The 24,552-nt window shown below is 31.9% G+C and overlaps 1 protein-coding gene across 1 annotated transcript in view; it reads right to left on the bottom strand.

Moving 5' to 3' along the window:
• The window catches only part of LOC129803700 (uncharacterized), a 60,392-nt gene that overhangs the window by 15,237 nt on the left and 20,603 nt on the right, over positions 1-24,552 (bottom strand). Inside the window, exons 2-5 of the mRNA XM_055850457.1 lie at positions 23,180-23,445; positions 19,397-19,471; positions 18,979-19,039; positions 4,772-4,908 (exon numbers count right to left, since the gene is read on the bottom strand). Of these exons, the coding sequence (XP_055706432.1) occupies positions 4,772-4,908; positions 18,979-19,039; positions 19,397-19,471; positions 23,180-23,445 (539 nt within the window). The remainder of the gene's footprint in view (positions 1-4,771; positions 4,909-18,978; positions 19,040-19,396; positions 19,472-23,179; positions 23,446-24,552) is intronic.

The raw sequence follows: 24,552 nt of genomic DNA, 5'->3' as shown, positions 1-24,552 counted from the left end.
GAATAATACCTATTTTGACGTAATTTTGATTGATACACCATCAAGATCGACGCTACTCACATTCTTAATGGATTCAAAATTCAAAGGGTAGGCAGACTCGCCAAAGTGGCCTCTTGAGACCCATGGTGAGTCATTTCCTCACAATAAAGGGTCATATTTGTTCAACCATCGAAAATGTGGAAGTGCGTGATTGCGTGATTTACAAGAGAAGTCTTCAAAACACAAAAAAATCAGCAATAAAAGTTCAGAAAACTACTCTCGAGCTTTGACTCAATTTCTCAGCGATTGTGAAATGATTTTTTTCTTTCACCTGCCCAACATTTTACTTAATTATTTTACTAGGTGTTTTTAATACCAAATTATCCACATGATTTATTCGTAATAAATTTTCTAAGCCAAACTAATTGCAATAAAAAATGTCCACTAAGAGTTTAGCTACAATACACGTCTAATCACTCAAGGCAGCATGCCAAAAAGGTAAAACCCGGTAAAACCTCACAAATTAAAAGAAATTGTATTTAAAGATTTTAATTGTTTATGGACTACAAAATCATTATACATTTCAAAATTTTATTTTTTGCATTCCTTGATTTATAACACATGTTAACTACATAAAATTGAGGAATAAAAAAATTAAATATTTACAAAAGCTTGCCTTTGGCAATTCATGTTTATAATTTTCCAAACATTAGGAACTTAATAACTAATTGCCTAACAATTTCAAGTTCCCTCAATTTTCTCCACATTTTCCGTGAAGCAGGCACAAGTGAAGTGTGAAATCATACATATGCTGTGTTATACAGAGGAAAATTCCTCAAGAAAATAATAGAAGACGAAGGGTAATATGGTAATTCTGAAATGAAATCTCCAGCAGCGATTTCCCTCCTTTTGTATGTCAATCTTTTGAAATGTGGTCTGAAGGCTAAAGAGAAATTATGCTAATTAAAAGGAACTCTCTCTCTCATATCCATACAAATTCAATTGAATTTTGTTTTAGTTCATGTAACTTAAGTGAAACACAACAAAAGGCGAAAATCTCCTCGAAATCCTTATATGAAAATGTGAAGAATTAAACTTATCCAATTGAAATGAAATAATGCATCTCTCAATAAATTCAACCAAGAAGGAATTTTCACTATTGAGGCATATGGTGAGTGTAAAGTGAGGATTAAATTTTCCAAATTGAGAAAATTTTCCATATAAATTGCTTTTCTATTAAGGGAAAGGATCTCCGAATGTTTTGCTTGTTCTTCGACGAACAATGCTCATGAAAGAATGCGCATGTCTTTGGAAACTATTTATCTCCATTGATCACCTATAGAAACAGCATGGAGTAAATGAATTCTAATCTTAAATTCTTTTGTCTCTTAATAGCCACAAGTTGAAGTCTAAATTATCAGTATTATTTCGATATCTGATGGCACACATTGAAATTCATGTGCGAGAGCCTTTTAATATCTTCAAAACACGCGACTATCTCCCAAATGTCTCACCATAGCTGAATTAAATTGCCTTTAAGGTTTGAAATCTTGATTTATAGGTAGCACCATTACTAGACAAATAATGATGTATTGTGTACGTTTTCAGAAACACTACAGAGAAAATAACCAGCCCCAAAAAAAGAAACTCAGCTAAAATATGTGAAAAGGCAAAATACATGGCAAAAAGCTCGTCTACAATAATAATAATAATAATAATACTAAAAACAAGATTGGTCAAATAAAGAGTGAACTCATAAGAAGCATTAAGTAGTTCCATTTGCTAGTTTCTTTGCTATACAGAAGAAAACATTTCGTAAAATTGTTCGTAAATGTTGTGTTTAGTGAATTTCTACTAGGGACTTACGAAATGCTAGTAAATCATATTACTTTACTAAAATGATCGTAAATATTTGTGCTTTCTAACATACGTTGTTCGTTAACGCTTAATGAGCTTTTTTTTGATCTTTTACAAACTTTTGTTCGTAAATGTTCGTAGACACACAAAATAATGTTCATAAAATTTTGTAATTTGTTAATAAAGTTTAGTCAGATAAAGAGAAGCGTACGAATAAATGTTTGTAAAACAACAAAAAGTGTTCGTTAAGTTATCATGTTACGAACAATGTTTGTGACAAAGTACAAACTTTCACTAACATTTTTGTGGGTTACACGATTTACAAACATTTCGTATGTCCCTAGTAGGAATTCACAAACATTTATGAACAATTTTATAAAATATTTTTTCTATGTTAGATGAAATTTAAATTTAAAGTTTTAGGGCAAAAGGAGCTGAAAAATGTCGCAACGGGTCCCGGTCAAAATCCCGAAAGCCAAAATCCCAAAAGCCAAAATCCCGAAGGCCAAAATCCCGAAAGCCAAAATCCCGAATGGGCCAAAATCCCGAAAGCCAAAATCCCGAATTCTTAAATGTGTCATAGCTACTCCCACGATTTCACTCGCGCTTGCTGGAGGCAAAGGGAAATCTTCTGTGTCTTGGAAAATTATTCTAAACATTTTCCTCCATATAATTTCATCCCTTTCAGAATTTTAAAAATTCGGGATTTTGGCTTTCGGGATTTTGGCTTTCGGGATTTTGACTTTCGGGATTTTGGCCTTTTCGGGATTTTGGCGTTCGGCATTTTGGCTTTCGGGATATTGGCTGCCACCGATCGCAACACCTATTTACTTTTGAAGTTTCATTTAGAAATGACAATTACTCAAAGTTTAATAAAGGATACCAAAATTTTGGAGTTAGGTTTTACGACATGCTTTTTTGCGATTTAACGTGCCCTTTAGACCTCAAGTTTGGCTCCTTTAAGGACAAGAGGATGAAAAATTGAGAGTCAGAAAAAATAACTTTCTGACTTTTTAGAGAAAAACGTAACTTTAGATAGCCGTAGGAAAAAAATAAAATTTTTGTATCACCAAAGACCCAACGATCCTTTAAGGGTTAACTTATCTCATTTTTTTTGAAGCTATGTTTTTTTGGAAAATTTTGACTTCAGATTGGATAAATGATCAGGGCGATTAAGGCTAAATAAATAACTAGATCTTTTAAACCCAATAAAATTGTTTGTTATTTTGAATTTCGGAATTTGAGTTACCGGGCTAAACTTATGCCTAGTGCACAATAACTTTTGTTTGTAAACATGTTTTCAAAATTGTCTGTGAGAGTGAGCGAAATGACTATATCTAGATCTCGCTCACTCTCATTCAAATGTTAAAAACATGTTTACTAAACAAAAGTTATTGTGCGTTGGGCATTGAAGTCTGAAACCCGTAAAACTCTATTAGAAAAATATCTAGAAACAAAATTCTTAGAAACATCGATTTAATAAAATAATATCCAATGATCACAAATTTTTTGGAAAATTATAATGAACATTTTCTTTAATATCGGATCGTTAGCTGGATGGTTAAGAAAAGCATTGATTACTTATAACGTTGCTCCTTGTACAAAGTGTGTTCCGACCAAAAACATAGAATAAGGTAGAGCACACAAAATGCCTCATAAGATAATTTTGATAAGAGACAAGGCGAGAAATACAATATATCGATTGATGGGTTTGTTTAGTACGAAAACCCAAATGAAAGCACACAAAAAGCTTCATACGCTCATTGAAAATTAATATTATGTGTTGTATAAATATATTCCTCCTTCATTGTTCTCTTTCCATAATTATTTGTCGTCACAATATAAATTAAACCTCCACTGTATTAATTACATTTCCATCAAAAAATCTACGAGGAGAGTCACCTTTTCATTCAATACAAAGGAGTATTAATTCACCATGATTAATTACACCCAGTTCACATGATTGTCCTCTACAACGAAAGCACAATTTTCGGTCTCATACAACATGAATTTTCATCATGGGAACATTTTATGTGAGGAAATGTCGTATTATAGAGTGGAAAAAGAGAATGGTTACGGGAGTCTAATGAAAAGGGCAAATTTAACAATAAAATTGTGAAATTAAAATGACATTTGTCAAATGAGTACAAAAACTCATGAGACAGAAAAACGTCATGAAATTTTGCCCTTAAATTACCCGTAAAATATTACTATAAAGTAATTGAAGTTCATGTTGTATAGTTAAATACTGAAAATCTTATACATTTTTACACTTATTTTTCTTCATATTTTTTGGCATAGGAAATTTCTCTTTTATTCAATGAATACCAAACTTAAAAGCAGTGAATTATACTACAATGAACTTCATGAATTTTTATAGCTTCGAGAAATTAGTACAGTAATTTCTGCAAGCAAACTAAAACCATTAATTGAATCTCGCAAAGTTGTAAAAAAAAGCATAGTATAATTGCTTTTTTAGAGTTCTCTAATAAAATTTACCTTCAATAAAGCTCTCGTGTGCAGAAAAAAAGCACAATAGAAAATATACATTTAATTTCATGTGCAATAAATGAAGGTGGGTGGCCAAAATACACGGGTATGCACATTGAATTTAAAATCTAGAAAGCTCCGTGGTATCCATTCAAATGTCACGGACGGGACAATTTTGCAGAATTGTATGTTGTAATAATAAAAATAATAACAATAATAATGTGAAAAGCCATGATGGAAGCATTAAAAGCACATTAGCTTTTTTCCCACTCCCGCCCACTCTTTTCTACCTTTCATACACACACCACGCAATCCCACAAATGTGAAAATTATACGGCGAACATTTATGCAAATTGCATATGAGAAATCTCTCAAATTGAATAATTTATGCAATTATTAATTGTCCCGTAGGGGTCGAAAGCTTTATTGATTCTGACTGTGATACCTGTTCGTCATTGATGAACCACTCTAGAAGCGAAAAGGGATGAGATTTCCCCGAAGTGCAATTCAGCTTCAATGTATCTCCCACTTGGTATTGACGCTCTTCCTCTCCCTTAATGTGAGGTCCATCCCTTGGAAGATCTGCAAAGACAGAAATACATGTTAACAAGGAAGAAGTATGTGAAATATTGAATGTTTCTGACACACTCCACAATTTCATATGAATTAATTATGAGTGTTTCAGGTAAAATCGTTGGGAAATCATGTGAATGATTAAGCTTTATTCCACAGTCATGAATATTAAGCATCTTTTAATGTATTCGCTTTAGAAAGAAAAATACAAATAATGTGCCAGTAAAGGCAAAAAAACACCTAATGATATGGCTTAAGGACTAATTCTAATTCCACTGTAGGGGTCAACAAAAGAATTAAGACTACTATAAACATTTTATTACTCCTTTATACTTACTCACTAATAAAAAATAATAGAATTCTTTATTTAGTTATTTTTCCACTTTTCATACAAACGCAATTACAAATTTCATTTTAGCAATATAAAAAGATAATAGTTTCACTTAAAAAGCAATCATACATTTCGTTAGTTCCTATTAATTTTGAAAATTTTCGTTTTATTTATTTATTTATTTGTTTATTTATTTATTTATTGAAAGTTTATGCTTCAATCTTACTTCGTTTATAATACATTACTATAGAAAATATGTGTAATCAAACGTAACTTGCAAAATACAAGAGCTGCACAAGAACCCTTTTGAAAAATATATTACATCTACACATGCGAATCCAAACACGTAAAAACCTCTTTAGATTCATAAAAAATTTAATTTTCTAAATTTAAGTACAGCAACTCAAACATTTCAAATCGAATATATAAAACTTATGAAAATAAGAATTAAACTTACAAAAGAAAAACATATTAAATGATAAATTATTGACCTCAAATACCGGTTCTTAATCCGAGTTTCAGATTGTAATCGTCTTGAAAGCATTTCCCTAATATCTAAAAATCTTAAATAAAAAGTGATTTTAGCAGCTTTTCAAATTTTAATGGATTATTCGGCCTTAATTTCTTAATAATTGATTTAATTTTCTCAAAAATCCTATCTGATAATAAATTGGAGAAATTGAACCATATGGCTAAACTTTAGGCCTGCAGCCCGAATAATTGTCATACTTTAATAAATTGTTTCTCAGTTCGAAATTTTCTTTTGTAAAATTTTCATACACTATTGCTATAACAATTTTTAAATACAATTTTATTGATATTTATACGAATTAATATAATTTAACACTTCTTGCCATTTATATACAAATAAAATTCATAAAAACCTTTTGATGTTCAAAAACTTTCCTCTCATGTTTTATTACACTTTAAGTACACAAGTACACAAAAAATTAAGATATTTTCTGCGCATTAAATAAAATCATTTTTATATGTTCTGATGTTACTAGTGTAAAAGGGCTCATAACGAAAGAATCATCAAGAAGAGAGCGAGTCTATATATGCCGTTGCTTGTATCAACAACTATTTTATCCATATTTTTGCAATTTTCAATTTTGTTTGATAATTTGAAAAAATTAATTTCCTACATTTAACGGTGTTACTTTTAGAAACCATGCCTAACCATACCTGGAATCATCGTGTCCTGAAAAATACGTCAGTTTCTATCACAAGCGACGATGCTTTCCAGTAAATTCATTTTTTTTCTACTTTTTGTTATTTTCTTCTTACCGAAATTAAAATTCAGCTAGTGGAAAATATAAATATATTTTCCTCTATTATTTTGCTCCGTTTTACTTACTGAGTGGATGGTGGATGAACGTGGAATGAGTTTGGGTTTGGAATGCATTTCTTGGGAACATCACAATAAACATTTTTCATTTCAACAGTACTCAGAGCTCCGAATGTGGGCTAATTTCCGGATTACAAACATCGTCCGCCCAGGGGGTTGATAGGAAGAAAGGATGGAAGATACCTGCTACTTCACCACCACCAGAGAATTCTTATTAATGTCATGCTTGATATTCTTCCGTGCATTTCTCGAGGTGGGGTTAAGGAGTCCGTTGGAGTGGAGCACCCATCGTGTGATGGAAATTAATTTACACAGAAATCCTCCACGTTCTTTAGGTGTGTGTCTCTTGTCTGCGCTGGAGAAAATTGAAATTAAAGCTCTCGATGATAGCAGGCTCCAAATGTAATTTTTGTGTGTTCAACAGTCTCTATCATTTTTTCTTTCACACTCGTTTGCAAATAGTTTTTTTTGCAAAAAAAAATTCTCTCTATATTCTTGCTGTCTTTTCTTTCTTATAAGCCTATAGATATTTAAGCTTATGGTATGTGAAGTCTTTAAATACTTACAACTCAAAATACTCGCAAATTTGATCGTGAGGTAATTTTAAGAACAAAAGAATGCGTGAACGAAACTGAAATCGACGGTCAAAATCGTTAAAATAGATGAAATTATATTATTGGATAAGCCCAGCGAGCACAGTTAGCTGAAAAAAATCAGCACAAATGTGTTGACCGATCAGCAGTCGCCGAACAAAAAGTGCTAACCAAATGTATAGAAATGGCACTGCCTTGCGGATTTTCGGTTAGGGTTAGCAGAATTCAAATTAAAATACTAATATTTTCAGCTGAATTGAAATCGGTTAGCATTTGATGTTAAATTCTCTTAAAAAATGGTGGTGAAGCGTCCCATGATTTGCGACATACTCTATTTAATATTGTGGATTTTCGAGCAAAAAATACTTATCGATTCACCATCGAAATTTCATAACCTTTCCGATGCGTCGAGACATACCTATGATTTATTCAACTCAGAAATACACTATTTAGAATTTTTTAACCTTTGACCTATAAAAGTCGTTATTATGGCACCGGTACATCATTTTAACATTTCATAAAGTCAAAATTTATATCCCTTTCTTTCTTAAAAGCTTTGCGTTCTTCTTATTTTGAACATCATACCAAATTATATTCAGTTCAATCCATTTTTGATAGCGAAAGAATGAGATAGAATGTGCAAATCTTTTGAGAAAGAAAGGGACGCGAATTTTGATTTCATGAAATTATACCAGGGGAATCGCCAACAATGACGAAAACCCCTTAATAAAATGAAATGAAATGAAATGAAATTATACCGAACTTAAAAATTGTGCCGAAGGCATTAGGAATGATTCAACCACATTTTCTTATATGAACGAAATATCCGTCTAAACAACCTCTAAAATATATCCAAAAACGAAATACTTCGGTGGTCGAAGTCTTTAAATATTCTCACAAGAATTGTTTCTGCACGAGAATCTCGATTTATGATGAGCAGAAGATCCTGGGTTTGTAGAGATCGACTCAAACTCTAGTAAAAAAGATTCATTTTTTACATCCTCTAGCAAGTACAGAGAAGCAGTAAATATGAAATTTGCTCAGCATAATCAAATTTGAGCAGTAATTCAAGTTAGAACTTTATGTAACTGTCACACTTCTTACTTCAGGAATATCTTATGAAATTAAATTCACACCCTTCTCTTTATCAAACATTTTGCATAATGCCCATCGCACTATCTCACAAATTAAAATTGAAATGAACCGAATTAAATTTTTGTTTAGGTAACTTAAAAAAAATAAAGTATCTCTTAATATGCAAAATTTGTAGCGAAATGTACTTTTAAAACATTCTCCAAAGTACACGATATCTGCACCCACCAAAATATTACTATCTACTATCAGAAAAATATTGATATTAAAGGTTTTTTGTATAAATATTAATTAATTTACAATTTAACCTACGCACAAGTACACCCAGCGAAATTTAATTAAGAAGTTTGCATAAAATGGGTGGTGTGGGTCGTGTGTAGATCCGATCAGCCTAAATTTTTTTTGTATAATATAGGTCTATATAACAACTTTTCTATGGTAGTGAGCCGCTCACTACTATAGCTCAAAAAAATTTTAGGCTACGGATCTATAGCAAAAATTAAATTTCGTTGTTACGAATAAACACTAAGACCTATATTATACAAAAAAAACAAATTTTAGGCTGATCGGATCTACACACGACCCACACCACCCATTTTATGCAAACTTCTTAATTAAATTTCGCTGGGTGTATTACGAATCCTAAACACTAAGATACTTAACACTGAGTTTCTAAATTAGTTCTCACAAATTTAACTTTCTACGAACAAATTTTATTTGATGTTCATTTAAAAAAAAGTAAAACTCATTATGTGGGGTAGATTTGTGTACCATAGAAATTTGCTTGCTATTCCTCATCCCTTTTGAAATTGTGGAACGTGACAGAAATTGAAGAGCAACTTGTCAAACAAATTGATTGCTTTACCATTTAATTACTCGTATAATTGCATTACTTTGCCTAATTGAAAGAATGTTTCAAAGTGATCATGAAAGTGTTTAATTTATGGCCCAGACAGAGAATTACTTAAATTCATCAAATTGCATTTTCATTTGCAAAACAACAATTTTTCACAGTTTATTTCTCAGTGGAGCAAAATTATATCACAGTGTGAAGATCAACATTCTGGAATGAGGTGATGGAATGAGGAAGAAGAGGAATGAGTTGGGGTCTCTGAAATTTTATGGTTGATCTTTAATTTTGATTCTTCCAATTTTTTTTCTTGCTCCATTTTATCCCATTTCTTGGAGGACTTCCGAGAAATTTCTGGTAAAATAAAACCTCATCTCCAATTTGAGAATGGGAGGAACACAAACATAAATCTGTCTCTTGGAATCGATACAAATCTCAAGTTTTGTATGCCCGAGGAAGATTTCCCTTTTAGAAGTGCGTGTGAGTATTGGTTCACGCATAAATAAGAACGCACTTGCCAATACGATGGTTTTCTTTTTCCAACCCCCCAGTGGGTGAAATGGATGGAAAAATAGACCCTTTTGTCCCGACTTCGATAGCGTCATATTTTTTCGGGTGAAACCTACGGAAGAGCGAGTTGAAGTAAGGCGAACGCCAATGTACATTTTACAGTCATTTTATATTATTTCTCACCCACACCCAACCCCACCCCCACACGATCCCTTTTATTGTAAAAGTAAAATGGATAAAAAAGAAAGTCAAAAATGGCTCCTAAAGTGAGAAGTTTGTTCTTTTGTCTCCTAGGGAAGATGATCGCCAATACTTCAAATAATTTTCTAAATTCTTCCCAATTTGCCTACGCATTTTACAATCTACTTTGTCGTGCAGAACATGAAGGTGATAAATACAAAAAATTTATAACCACTTTTCTCTCCACCAATCTACACAAACTTTTGGTTTTTCCATGTTCATAGAAGCATTAAATGTGTGATGCTAGTTTGCAGAAAAAACACAGTGTAGAAATGGTGTGAATAGTTTTATTCTCCTTACTAACCCTTGCACAACCTTAACTAACTCAGAGAAAGGGTGAAAAACTCCCTTGATTTCTATCGACTTTCATAGCTTCAAACGAGTGCAAATAGTCGATGGGTTCAAATGTACAAGAGAACTCCACAATGCGCGAATAAAGGACAATGGTTGAAAATCTGGCCAAGCTTCAGCCTCAACAACAGTGAATCTGAGAAACTCTATAAAATCCCCAGACTAATGGGGTAATGTTTGAGGCAGAAGATGAGAAGTACTTGATGCTTGATATTTTGCAGAAACACGACCAAATCCCCTCAACTAGGCACTGTCAAAATGAAAGTAGAGACACAAGAGAAAATTCCACATTTTTTACAGTTTTCCATCCACCACTCAAACATAATAGTTATGTGAAGCAGAAAGCAAGAGGCAATGACCATAGGACCATAAAATCGGAAGGATATGCTTTTTTGATAGCAAAATGGTGATATTCACTACCCCACTGGAAAATGTGGATAGCTTAAGCTCAAGTACATACTAAAGCTCACATTTCGATTTTCAATGTGTGCAGCATTATTTTACATCATGAATTCCAAAGGAAAAAATATATATCTCTGGTGGAAAAAATATGTTGAGAAATTATTGATAATAACACAAAATCTATATTTTAATCTTAAAAAAATGAGTCTACAAAATCTAGATAAAATTAATCTGAGATAAACAAAAAAATCTGTTACAACCATAGTAATTTAGCTGTGATTCTCTGCAGTATCAGTTTCTATAGTCTCAGGTAAAAACCATACCTCGTCATATTGGAACCAAACTTTGTATATAGGGGAAACTGGGGCACCACCAAACACGGGGTACCACCAAACAGTAATTTTTATTTCTAAACTACTTGGACTATCTCGACCATTCCTTCAGTGGACAAGCATCCCTATAGCGCCTATAAATTCCTATCGGTCTTATTCTCTGATACTCAATATCCGATTAAAAAATCGCAGTATTTGGAGGTACCCCGTGTTTGGTGGTGCCCCAGTTTCCCCTACTCAAGTTCTCATTCGATTTTCAATTCAATTCAATTTATTAATAACTCATAGGACAATCTGTCCTCTGTAGAATTGGCATACAAAAAAATGTAACTTCAAAAGAATACATCATGTGGAACACGAGGAATGTGTGGTAGCCAAAAATCTACGGTTAAGCTCCTTCTTCCGCTCGCGCGCGAGGCAAGCCATTCCAGAGAACGATCCCTTCAACAAATAGGGAATTGCGGAGTATACGACTACCCGAACTAGGCACACGGAGACACGAAACTCTAGTGGATAATCCAACCACCACAAGCTCTGCGAAATACCGTGGCACTCCAACACTCAATAACCGTGTAAGGTAAGGAAGAAGTGCAAGACCAATGATTGATACACATTTACCGTACTTGTACACATGGATTTTGGACCATTAGAATGGGACTGAATGGAGAAAGAGTTCGTGTGGAGAAGGGGACAGTCTTGGAAAGGTCGTGGAAGAGAAAAAATCGAGCCCCGTGTCCTGGGTTCTGAAGAATTAATATTTGATTGTTCCGAGATTCAGGATAACATTAGGACATGTATAACTTCACAATCTGATCCCGTCCACCCTATATTTAACCTTGGACGAAAACTACTTATCGATATTTCTTTCCCTTTTTTGCCGGAAACGTTTATACTCCAGAAAAACCAGTCGGATAGACAGCTGGACGACCGGAAAAATCGATTTTAGCAAATATGAATATTTTATTCGTAGGCAGTGGGACCTCTAACTCGACTGTCGCAGTTGTGAGTTCACGATCTTCCGTATCCGAATGACTTAAGTGTCAGACGGGGCTTTTCCCAGGATACATAAAAAAAATATATAATTTAATGATTTCATTTCGATTCTTATAGCTATATTTTGAATTATATTGAGACCGGATTCTCGATTATCAATGTTATTGGACTATCTTAGAAAAAAACAATAAAATAAACTTCAAAATAAAGTTAATTGATACTACTTTTGGATGGAATTCACAAACCTTAATTTGTTAGAAAATATCAGAATTGATTGATAAAATAACCTGCAAAAAACTATTTTCACGTTTTACCTTTACTACGCACAACCCTTTGTTATTGTTACAGTCATACAATGTTACATGAACGACTATAAATAAAACATTGAAAAGCTTTATTGAGTACTGGTGTTATTTATATACGAATTTATCTATTTCTGCTCTAAATTTCTCAAACGCATTACTTTACGCGTAATTTAACCGACACGTTAAGTGATGCAGATGAACATACCCTAGTTTGAAGGTGATTCTTGTAATTCTCCGGGTGTTCGTGAGCTCTTGATCAAAGCTCTCCCAGTGAAATCCAACTGACGGTGTATATGCTCACGAGTTTTCCATTAATCAAACAAGCACCATTCATTTTCATCCATCTTTGTGAATGTGGAGGAGTTAAAAAATAAGAATGGAATGGGACCCCACAAAATTCACGTGTGTCTGCAGAATTTTCACCCAAAAGCTCAAGTCGTACCGAAGGCCGGAAAATAGCAATAATTCAGCACATAAATATTACTCGCGAATTTCCAGTCTGAAGGTGAACCAAATCATAAGATTTTTCTCATCATTTCTTGGATATAGCTTTATGAATACCGAAAAATAGCATATAAATCCATTCGAAGAATATTTTTCAGTAGGACCCCCATAAAAATGAGTTTTATTTGCATAGAAAAAGCACTTACTCTCAGCTCATCTTTATTTATCAGCAACTCTTAACTAAATAAAATGGTTAAAATTAAAACTTTTGAATCGCACTCAAAAAAATATGACGAGTCCCAATTTAAAGTATGCAATTAACATTGATATAGAAAAAAATTTAAATTTTGTGTAGAACACATAGAATTTTGAAAATTTTAGTTAAAATTGTCGAAATATCTTGCTCAAACTTCAGAAAATTTCAGAATTACTAACTTTTATAATGTGAAGCAAATTTTTAACTGCAAAACTTTTATGGTCAGTAAAAATTAAATTTCATTAGAAAACGTTATTGTCAAGTAATTAAAAATTTTAATACCATAGAATATTCGTGGCTCATAGTGTTCTCCAATTAGTTAAAATTTAGAGAGCTATATTATTTAGAGAGCTAATTTTACTAAAACGTAGGTAAGAAAACATAATGCCCGATGCCCAGAAAACCCTTAAAAATTGTTTATAAAAACATTTCAGCAATAAAAATTTCAAATTTCAACACTTGGGAACCGAAGGACCAAAATCAATTAAGGACGCCGATCTGCAAGCCCAATAACTGATATGGGAATACTATGGATAAGCATCACTACCGATAAAAACTAATAAATTTAAACAACGCATTGTTCGGAAAACGACCAAAATGGAACAAGAACCGCGAAAATTTATTCACAATCCCAATAATTTTTTTTAATAACTATAAAGAGAAAGCTATTTTCAATTGAACATTCAGCAAAGTTTCTATTACTGTCTATATCGAACTAGAATTAAAAAACTGCAGTTCTCTTAGAAAGAAGTGAAGAAGAGCTTTCAATTTAAATTGGAAAAACCTATTAGGGAAATTGTTTTCTCTTTTTTTTTAAATAGCAAGAGAAATGTATTTTAGACTTTTAGATGGAATTTTTTTTTCTTCCTTAGCAATATCCTTGGTGCTTTTTCTGCTTTCCAAACTTTCACTCAGAAAAAAACGCGGTTTTTATTGTACTGGCGTAAAATGTACGAAAATGCCCATAAACTGCATCAATAGCATATAGTAAAGCTTTTTTCGATGCTACCAAACTCATTTTTACCTATATTAGTTGAAGTTGGTTGTTTCACCAAGTGATTTTTTTCCCAACCCTTGTTGTGCCGAAAAACGAGTGAGAAAGCTTGTTACATTCCATGTGGCGAGAGAAAATATGTGAATTTCACCTTTTGCGGTGGCGAACAATAAAACAAAGTGTCATATTTTATGTGTTTTATTCCTCACAAACAAATCAATAAGTAATTTGCTCGATTCCCTTTTACCCTCACTCTCAGCTTATAGATGGTATAAAAACTTCAATATATAGCATCATGAATCGTCATACATATAGTATATTTTGGCCAGGTGTCGGGGTGCAAGGACAAGGGGCGTAAAGCAGATGAGAAAGCTCCAAACACCTAACATAATTTATTTTTATGATTATCTTTGATGGCACATTGTGAAAGAGATGGTTTCGTGTATCTGAGAATATTCTTCTTTTCTCTCGGATGTATTTGAATACCTTGTCATGAAAGGTTCTTTTGTGCCACGCAATAAATAAAATGGAAATATTTTTTAGCTCCCACTTACTAATATTTGTTTATTCACTTTTCTTCTTTGGTTTTTCTTCTTTATTGGGAAATTCGATAGAATTGAAAAATAAAGGGAATAGCCACATTGGACTAAGAACTAAATACCTCTAAAATATATATATGTATGGCTTTTTCATTGAATTTGAGCTTTAATTTGTAAAGGAAATATGATCAATTTGAGATTTCAACTTTCAACCGTATTTAGAACATTTTCAAATGCATTTTCCGATATTAGACATTGTTATACCCTCACAGTAATTTCTTTCAATTTATGGCAAACATATCAGGGCTTTTAAAGTCAATGACAGCCCAAAAGAAAATTACTTGCTGCAGAGGTGAAGATATAAGACAATATAAATGATATTGAAATGTACACTATTAAACTAACATAATCTTCTACTCAGGCTACGACAGTAGGCATAAATTTTTATGTTTATTTCATACTATAAAAAATTTATTGAATGAATGTCAATTTCCCTTCTTTTCTCCATCATATCAGATGAATCACATTTCGTATGAATTAAATTTGCCACTTCATCCTTATGAACACCATGTGCAATGGGATATCGTAAAATTTCGAGCCGTTTCACGATGTCATTTAAAAGTTGCAAGAGAAAATAAAATTTCAATAATCGTTTTTCTAGACAGATTTTCAACCATCTCATGCTTTTCAACAATAAAAATCCAATTTTGTCGCTATTTGGAATATTTCACGTAATACTTATACTCCTATCCTTTTCTTCTTTTTTTCATTGCTTTCTGTACTTTTATATTACACTCTGTATTGCCAAAGACTTAAACCTACACTCTGTAAAATGGGACTTAAGAAAAGGGTTTCTAAATTTCACTTTGCTGAAAGATACACAATGTGTAAAAGCTGACATAAAGATATAATTCTATATATGTATGTATTCCGTAAAAAAATTGTAAAATAACATGATTATTTAAAGCATCCCAAATCCCATAAACTTTTAAAACGGAAAGGACTTCCAATGCAGTCTACTGAAGAGTGTAAAAAGGACTAGAAAAATTAAACTCTTTTCAGAATCGTCAGAGAAAAAAATTTGAGATACGAAAAGGGACTAAAGAGAAACTTTGTTAAAAATCCTTTGAAGTTTTGTGAATAAGAGGATAATTGTACGAAATGCTTATCAATGATTATGCCTTCATTCCCATGCATGCGAAAGCATCAATGAAAAATACGTGCTGCGATCAGTTGGAAAAAATTATTTTGCTGGCGCTATATATAACAAGTTAGCTTTATCATCTAAAATGATAGCTTTCATACTTTTACATATTTGACACAAAAAATTTTAGTAAGTACTATATTACGAACTAAACTCTTTGATATAGTATTTATATACAGCGAAAGCTTTACTAAACTAAGTAATAAAAAAAATCAAAAATTTTACTATTTTTTCATAAAATTCAGTATACAAAATTAATCACATTTTTTCCTTTCTCTGTAAAATCTGTAATCTGTAATTTTTTGGCATTTTCACACAAAAGTTGGAATTCGAAACCTATCAATGCCAATGAAGCTTTTTGGCATATCATTTGAAATTGAAAACATAATTCATTAACTCTTTTTATGAAAAAGTTTTTAGGGAAAATGTCCTAATTCAAAACCATTTCCAGACGCTTTAACTTTGACAGAAGATTCAACACATTAAGTTCATATTTTTTCTGAAGAGAATTACATAAATTAGCTCTTTGACTCTTCTAGAATGCTACTGTTTAGTGAAAAATTTTTAGATATAATTTGAAAACATCTTAAATGCCAGAAAAATACGCGAGCGTAAAATGCTTCTGTTGGAAACATATTAATCCAAATGCAGACAAGGGAAAGTTTCTAATTGGAGACAAACAGTGTAACTGAAACCGCGACGAAAGGCTTCCAAAACCTTGTTGAGTTGCTCCTGAGTGCAGGGTTTGTTCTTATTCCTGGGTCTTTTCTTCTTTCCCATCTAAAACAATAAAAAAAATGTCTCCAAAAAAATAATATTTCCGGGGTTTCCTATTGAAGCATTTGCAGACACTTCAGAAAAACCCTTTTTTCACGAAATAGGTGATTATTTCATTTGAAAACTTCACGTACTGTTAACAACAAAGATTAGCATTTAATTTAACTAAAATTAGCCAGAAATATGACATAAATGTTAAACAAAACGAATAAACAACAGTCACCTCATTGTGTTTTTCATTGGAAAACATGGTCGATCGATGAAAAATTCGATGGTGAAAAGGTAAACTTTTAATTTTTCTGAGAAATTAAAAAATTAAAATTTGTAAATATGAATGGATTTTCGCTTTATTTGGAGAAAAATTAAGCAAATAATAAAACTGTGGTATAGAAAATATATAAATATAATAATTCAGTACTGTATTTATCATGAAATGACATTTCCATTGGAGTAGCGAAAAATTTTCACTTGGAGCATGTTTTGAATTAGCTTAATTTACCCTAGTTAATATTCTTTTGCAAATATATTTGAAAAGCAATTCTGTGTCACACGAAATTTATCATAATGGCATTGTCATAGTGATTTTTTTCCTAATTATCTGCTTTTTCATTCTTGAACAGCTATGTAAGATAATAGGTACCTAATCTTATGTAATCTTAAGATAATTTTATGTGAATTCAAATTCTGCAAATATTTTAGCTATTTTGACTAAAATATACTCTTCTTCCAACATGTAATAAAAAGACTGTTAACCTAATTAAGTTGCGAAAAGAAAAAAAAACTATACTATCCTATCATTTATTTAAATTAAACAAGGGAAACTGGGGTACCACCGAACACGGGGTAGCACCGAGCACTGCGAATTTTTAATTATTTATTAGATTTCAGAAGACGAAACCTGTAAGAATTTATAGATACTATAGGGATGCTTGCTTGTCCACTAAAGAAATATTCGTCATAGTCCAACAAGTTGTTGTTCGGTACTACCCCATGTTAGTCGCTCTAAAGATCGCTTAAAATAGCTTAGAAGTAATATACCATTGAAATTCGGGTAAAAATTGCTCATCGGTTTATTACCGATTCATAACAAATTGGAATCGGTTGCTTTTTTTTTAAGAAATTCCAACATCTTTCCAATAAGTCCAAACTCCAAACATGACTCCATTTGGTTAAGAATACTCTCTATAGCATTTTAAAACTATGACTTTTAAAGCTCGTTATTAGTAGTGATTTAATGGTATTTTCGTATATGGACGAAACTTTTGCATAGGCAAGCTCTGAAACATATCCAAAAATGAAAAAAATACATTATGCGTTTTAGAATAATCCCAATAAACATAGCTCTGGATAAGGTTCTGGGGCAGAAAAGTGGTCCCCAAGAGATGGAAAATGGAAATTTAGAAGAAGGGCTCAAAAATATGAGGGATTATAATATACTGCTTTATCGGTTAGGTTCGAGCAATAAAAGTCGAAGTTTTCAAATAAAACAAATCTTTCCCATCTTTCCTGTCTATAGTTAAGATATGAAGCTATCAAAAAGCAAATGCATTATTGAGCTTTCTATAAACATAGTGAAAATTATATTATACCGCGCAGAAGAAAACTTGAGATCTTCATAACGACTAATATTGTATTTTAATAAATTTGCGTATTATTTATTTTATGAAAAATTCACATACTTTTTGAGAATAAAGGTAAAACACAAAACAGAAATTTTGTATTTATATAAACTTTTAAAAAAACAGGGAAAACTTCTATGATAAATAGTAGATTTCTTTTTTTCTTTCTATCAAATTTACTGCATTATTCTACATTTGAAATAAAGAGTGGTAGTATAAAATATAAAATTGATATTCTACAGTCTACAACATTTTTCTTTTCCTTTCTCACACTTTAAATCGACATCAAGTTCTGGATTTTCAAAGTTCTTCTTTAGTGAGAAAAAAATATCTCTCGGTATGAGACAAAGAGAAGATAAAATTAGGTGATTTGTTTCAATAAGTAGGGAAGAGACACAAAATTCCTCGGAGACGTAAATCAAGAGACTTTGTGCATGAAATGAAGGCAAGACGTGTGTTATATTGAAATTACCATTTATTGCGATGCTTCTGTGAGAAAAGCTTTGCCTGAGCTTTTCATCATCGCTAACAATTGTATGGCAAAAGAATAAAAAGTAGAGACAACAGTGCGAAAAAAAAAGAAAAAGAAAATGGAAAAAAAGAACTTTCATATTGGAGTTATTGTGTTTTGCATAAAATTTGTATAATATGACACAATATTATCATTCACAGTGTGTTTCGTGTGGCAAAAATGGGCGGGCAAATCAAATTATTTCTGTGGTTCTTCTTCGATTTGAATAAATTTTCTCATTTCGCAAAATTATTTCCATAAATTAGCCTTGTTCGTGGGATCACGAGCACGAAAAACGTATCACAAAAATGGTTAATGGAAAGTATGTCATCATCACAAAAAAAAATTGGAAAAGTCGGACAGAGAAAAATCAGATGCATATACTTACAAATCACATCTAATCGTCCCTCGCCCTGAATCGATTTGAATTCCGGAGCCTCTGCGGAAACCTGTAAAGCAGGGAGAAAGTCAAATTCCTATTCTCGCACAATCTGGATGTGGTTGGAATATTAATAAGCTATTGCTAGCATGTATGTAAGGAGCATTTATCTTCTGAATCCTCACCTCATCTAAAAATCACTGATAATAAAAAAAATTATTTGCGAGATTTACCTCAAAATTATTGCTATTTGTTAATATAAACGTTAAATCCAAGCATTTTACGCAAAAATATGCCCACCCATGTAACCCTGACAAAAATATTGACCAGATAAATACTCCTTAATGAAATATCCTATACTTCCAATTTACTGTCAAACAAAAATCAGTTTGATGATCCGTAGAAAAAAAAAAGTAAGAACACCTACCTCACATCGATATTCACCAGTTGATTTGAGTGTAATTCCACGAAGCATAACTCTGGTGCTGTCTGAGAATTTATGCTGAAATAATAAGTGATGAAGAAAGGGATAAGTGATTGTGAATTATGTATACCAAGTCAAATTGGGCATAATTTCATACAATTTCTAAATAATAATTGGTTCCAAAGAGAAAAACACACAAATGAGCAACGTTTTTTGGGGTGGGTTAACTTTCACTTTTTCCCACGATACCGAAAGAAAAAGGTAAAAGTATGCTAGTGGAAAATTCTCCATTAAACGTGACCACAAACCACGCAGAGAAACCTTGAAAAGAAATTTAAAGCTCGCATTTCTGCGTGTAAAAACACAAAAAATGCAGACCTTCAGACACAACTTACCATAATTCAAAAATGTTCTAAATAAATAATAAGAGAAAATAGGAAATAAATAGTTATCAAATAAATTATTGAGGCTACCACAATCTCCACGATAAATCATATTTTGGGATGAGTGAATAATTTATGAAGTGACCAGAGGGAGAGTATTTTTCCCCAAACTGCTTTTCGAAAGGCTGAATGTTAGTCTACGAAGTAAATTTTGTGGCCACTTTGTGTGATATGTCCCCTATTCTCATGTCAAATTTACCCTAAATATTTTTTTTATGAACTCCAATGTCAATTAGGGACACAACAATATCCCCAATTTACATGGATTTGTGTTTAAATTTTCACAATAAATCCATGTAAACGCTATTTCAATAGTTTTAGATTTACATTATGTCCTTTTTCATTAATATGACTATAAAATCGAATAAACGATTAGCCCTACTTCCCTATGGACACAAAATTTTAAACTTTAGACGGAAAGTATCATTTTATTCAGCAATTTTTTCAACTTTTACTAAATTACAAAAGACTCCTAACAAATTATATAAAAGCATGATAGAAGTATTAGAAGAGTACAACATATTAATTGGTAAATATTATAAAACAATTTTATAAACTCTCTAAATTTGTTATAATACCTAAAAACACCTAAAATAAAGGATGATTAGACTTACAACTTATGAAGTAGCATTTTGCAATAAAAACCATTTGAAAAAGCTAAATCTTCTGTATATGTAATTTATAAAAGTTATTTTTCTTCAAAATTATGGTATTTTAATATTTTCACTATATATAGAGCAGAGGTGTGCAAGAACCGTTGAAACCGAATAAACGTCAAAATAAGTTTGTTCAGGTAGCGTTTTTTTTAACCATTGACGTACAAGTTTCATTTGACGTTTGTTCGATTTCAAACGGTTCTTGCACACCTCTGATATAGAGTAATTTTTCAAAGATTAATAACAAATTTTAATATTAAACTACATATTTTCGTTTATGGTTATATACTCTATAAATGCTTCATAAAACTCAGAACCGTATTTAATTATTCGTTATATAAGTTTATACATTAACATATTAAATTTCTTTAATGTGTGAAAATTCTGAAATAATTAAAATTTTAATTCACTGTAAAAATTTTAAAATCCTATAATTCCCAACTATCCAAACAAAAATTTATTATCACCTTAATAAATCTTTGGGTTATGAAAAATAATTACTAATTATTGAACCTCTTTCAATTTTAGTGCATATCATGAATTAATTCATTTTTTATGCAATGATTCAAATGATTTTTTATTGCAAGGCAAATACAATACATCAAAATTCAAATCTGTATTTACAATATATGTATATTTTGGATTACAGACAGAGTTTGTCTGTTTTTTCATCTCCTTGTTATTGATTTTGACCAAACAGTAAGGGACATTGTCTACACGTCTCCTGTAAGAGCTTCAAGCATATTCTGTGAAGACACGTATTATTTCCTGATTTGTCTCTACTTCCATAAAAAGAAATATATTTTTTGGCAACCATATGGCAAGTTATCTTTTTTATATGGAGCTATTTGAAACCAGCTTATGAACTCAGCTCACAGAGCTTGCAGGCCAAAAGTATTTCAATAGAAATACTTCATAGGGTCGAGCATCTTACAACAGGAGTCCTGTCCTCACTTTTAAGATATATCGCGTAACGGTCGCTAATGCAGAAAAATTCCCATGTGAATTTGGCTTTAACTCCACAGGATGTCAGGGGAAAGTTTTTGGGTATATTTCGAAAATTACTTTACAAGTATTTCAATTTTCGTTCATATTTTGTAAATAATTCAGGCGAATATATATTTTTTTCAATGATCGAAAAATTGATCGATTTGGATTTTTATGGTTAAAGTCAAATAACTCTAAAATTTTAGAAAAAAACTGAATATATTTGAAAGATCATGAAATTCTGAACAAATTTTAATCAATTTGAGTACTGAATTCGTGAGTTTATGTTACTCTTCGAATTTTCCTTTGACATTGTAGTTTCAGTATTTGAGGAAGAACATAGAGTAATTGACAAAATTTAAAATAAATAAATTTCCCTGCTTTCAATTTCCTTCGATTTTTATCCACAATTTGCACGCTTTACCCGCCAAAGTATATTTAAATTGCTCCATCCGGAAACACTCGCGTAGTATCGAGTTTGTCACAAAGTCATGAGAAAGATGGGAGCAATGAGAAGAAAAATCTATCGTATTATGCAGATATAGAAAGGAGATTCAAGTACTTATCGCTCACTCAAGTCAACCAGTTCGACTTTTATTCCCTATCACCTGTCACACTTTTCTGTTTTCCATCGTACTTCTTCTGACAAATTTCACCATCTTGCCTTTGTTTTCACAAATCCACCACAAAATTTGTCACTGTATTTGCCAAAGTCAAAAATTCCCATGGGAAAGAGGAACGAAATCGAGAAGTGAAAGAAGGCATAAATACAAGAGAGCTTTTGCAGTGGAGGCGCCTAGTGATGCAATCTAAAAATAGATATCTATCCGTCTTCTGTGCGATATTTCTTTGCAAAATTCTTACCAAGCACAGAGGAATATCAACAGTATTATCATTTGGTATCATGGTATTCACTCAAACCGGTGAAGCTTTTTAATTAATACCAATTTGTGGAGAACTGGAGCGACAGAAAAATTTTATAGAAGTGGAAACATACTCAGAAGTTCTTATCCAGTAAATCCTGAAGAATGACTCAGCATGGAAAATGTAATGGAATATAAAAGTCAAAAGATGTGCACAAGCAGAGGAATTGTAATAAAAACTTTTTTGAAATCTGAGATGAAAAGTTTCCGAGAATACGTTCTTATACGTACAATAATTAATTTTGCACGAGAAAAGAATATAACTAGTAAAAGATACATATCTTTTGTCTATTTTAAATACTTTTCTCAGAAAAATCGAAATTAATTGATTCCAACCCTAATTACCAAAAAAAAAGACATACGTTTTTTTCCCTAAAAGTATTTAGATATAGACATTATTCCAGAAAAACATACATGAAAAGTTATATAATCTTAAAGCTAACCGAAACCAAATTAATGAGTCTCTGTTTCGACGAGAGAAAAGTGTTCCGGGTTAGGAGGAAATTAATTCCGTATGCAAAATGTCATATATTTCTTATCTTTGTTATAATATTCACTTTCTCATTTTTAAGGTACATGACATACACCCCGTTTACTTCAAGCCCCTAATTTATATCAGTAGGACAATTGAATAGACAGTCAGTAGCCAGTAAACAGTTCTATCTGCGATACGTTCGTCAATTTGGCCTCAGAAATAATTCTTTTCATTAAGTCTAAAGATTGTTCTTCATAATGAATATATTTTTTCATTAAAATATTGAGAAATAGATTACTTACATCTACTCGAATACCATCGACTTTGTAGCTATGTTGTGGAGTACTCGCTCGAGGAACAAAGCGGTAGAATTCCTCATTGTCTTTGTACCACTTTACCGAATAAAGAGTCTCACGGTCATCATTATCGAAATGACCATGATAACTGTAGCTATCGTCAGAACCATCTTTCCGACCTTCCAACTCGTAAAGACATTCCAACAGCGCAGATTCTCCACGAAATTTGTAAGCCGGTACCACTAACCGCACCATTCGAAGACAAATTACATCTGAAAGATTTAAATGAAAAACCAACATTTTAAAGACAATTTACAAATTGATTTCTGCTTAACGATTTTATATAATAAGTCATATAAACTTCCACAATTCTTTTTTCAATTAATTAATACTCCCTCCGTTCCGAAATAAGTCGTACGTTGGGGAAAAATTCTTGTTCCGAAATAAAACATACGTTTGGGAAAAAATTAGGATTAAGGAAAAATTTGTTGGTAAATGTTTTGTGTATCAACAATTATTTCTTGCAAAGAACTATTGTTAATGTTCAGAACTAAAATTGGGGTCCAGTCTTGATGGTAAGTTGAGGAACAAATGTCTTAAAAATGTTTTATTTTTCGCGTTTTATTTTCAATCTAAATTAGGTGCAAAATGGTGAGAGATAGAGACTTGGGACCTTCGTGGGACTCCACCATAATTTAACCCTGGGACTATTAATATGTCCCTTATTTCCCCCCCACCCACCCCTCCTCTTCCCATCCAAAACCATGTTTTTTGAGATTAGTCAAAAACATATCATGCGATTTGTTTTCAATGTAGGATATGTTTTAGAGATTACCCATGCGGACATTTGACCATGAACGAAAATATCGTTGAACCATTCTTAATAGCGGTTTTTCAAGGTCAAAGGTTAAATATTTACAAAGGTTAAATAAGGTTTACTCGATATATTCTTCTATTGCATTATCAGGAATTGTGCTTGATACAAATTTAAAGAGGAAAATCTCTTTCAGACAGTCGTTGATCTTTACACCAGAGGATGTGAGTTTGTTTGAAAATTCAAGATGAAAAATTAAGAAAGGGAAAAATGTGAGTCACGTTTTTCAAATATTTTTCCACGCAACTCCTCTTTCTTTTGTCTCTGTCCAAACCCTTCTGAATCTTACTAACATTACGACACCCAAAGGGAAAAATTTGATTCTTTATCACAATTCTCTATCAGATAGTCTGACACAGTTCTGGGGAACCAGAAATGTTTCACAAAAGAATGATATTTTTAATTATTTTTATGGTCTAATATAATAACGAGGAAAAGTTGTATAATGTGTTATCAACTAAGCCCATTGGTGAGAAATTAATTTGATCATTGACAAATGAAATTA

Source organism: Phlebotomus papatasi, chromosome 1 (assembly GCF_024763615.1).
Source record: "Phlebotomus papatasi isolate M1 chromosome 1, Ppap_2.1, whole genome shotgun sequence".
Classification (NCBI taxonomy): domain Eukaryota; kingdom Metazoa; phylum Arthropoda; class Insecta; order Diptera; family Psychodidae; genus Phlebotomus; species Phlebotomus papatasi.
This window is presented reverse-complemented; position numbering and strand designations above follow the sequence as displayed.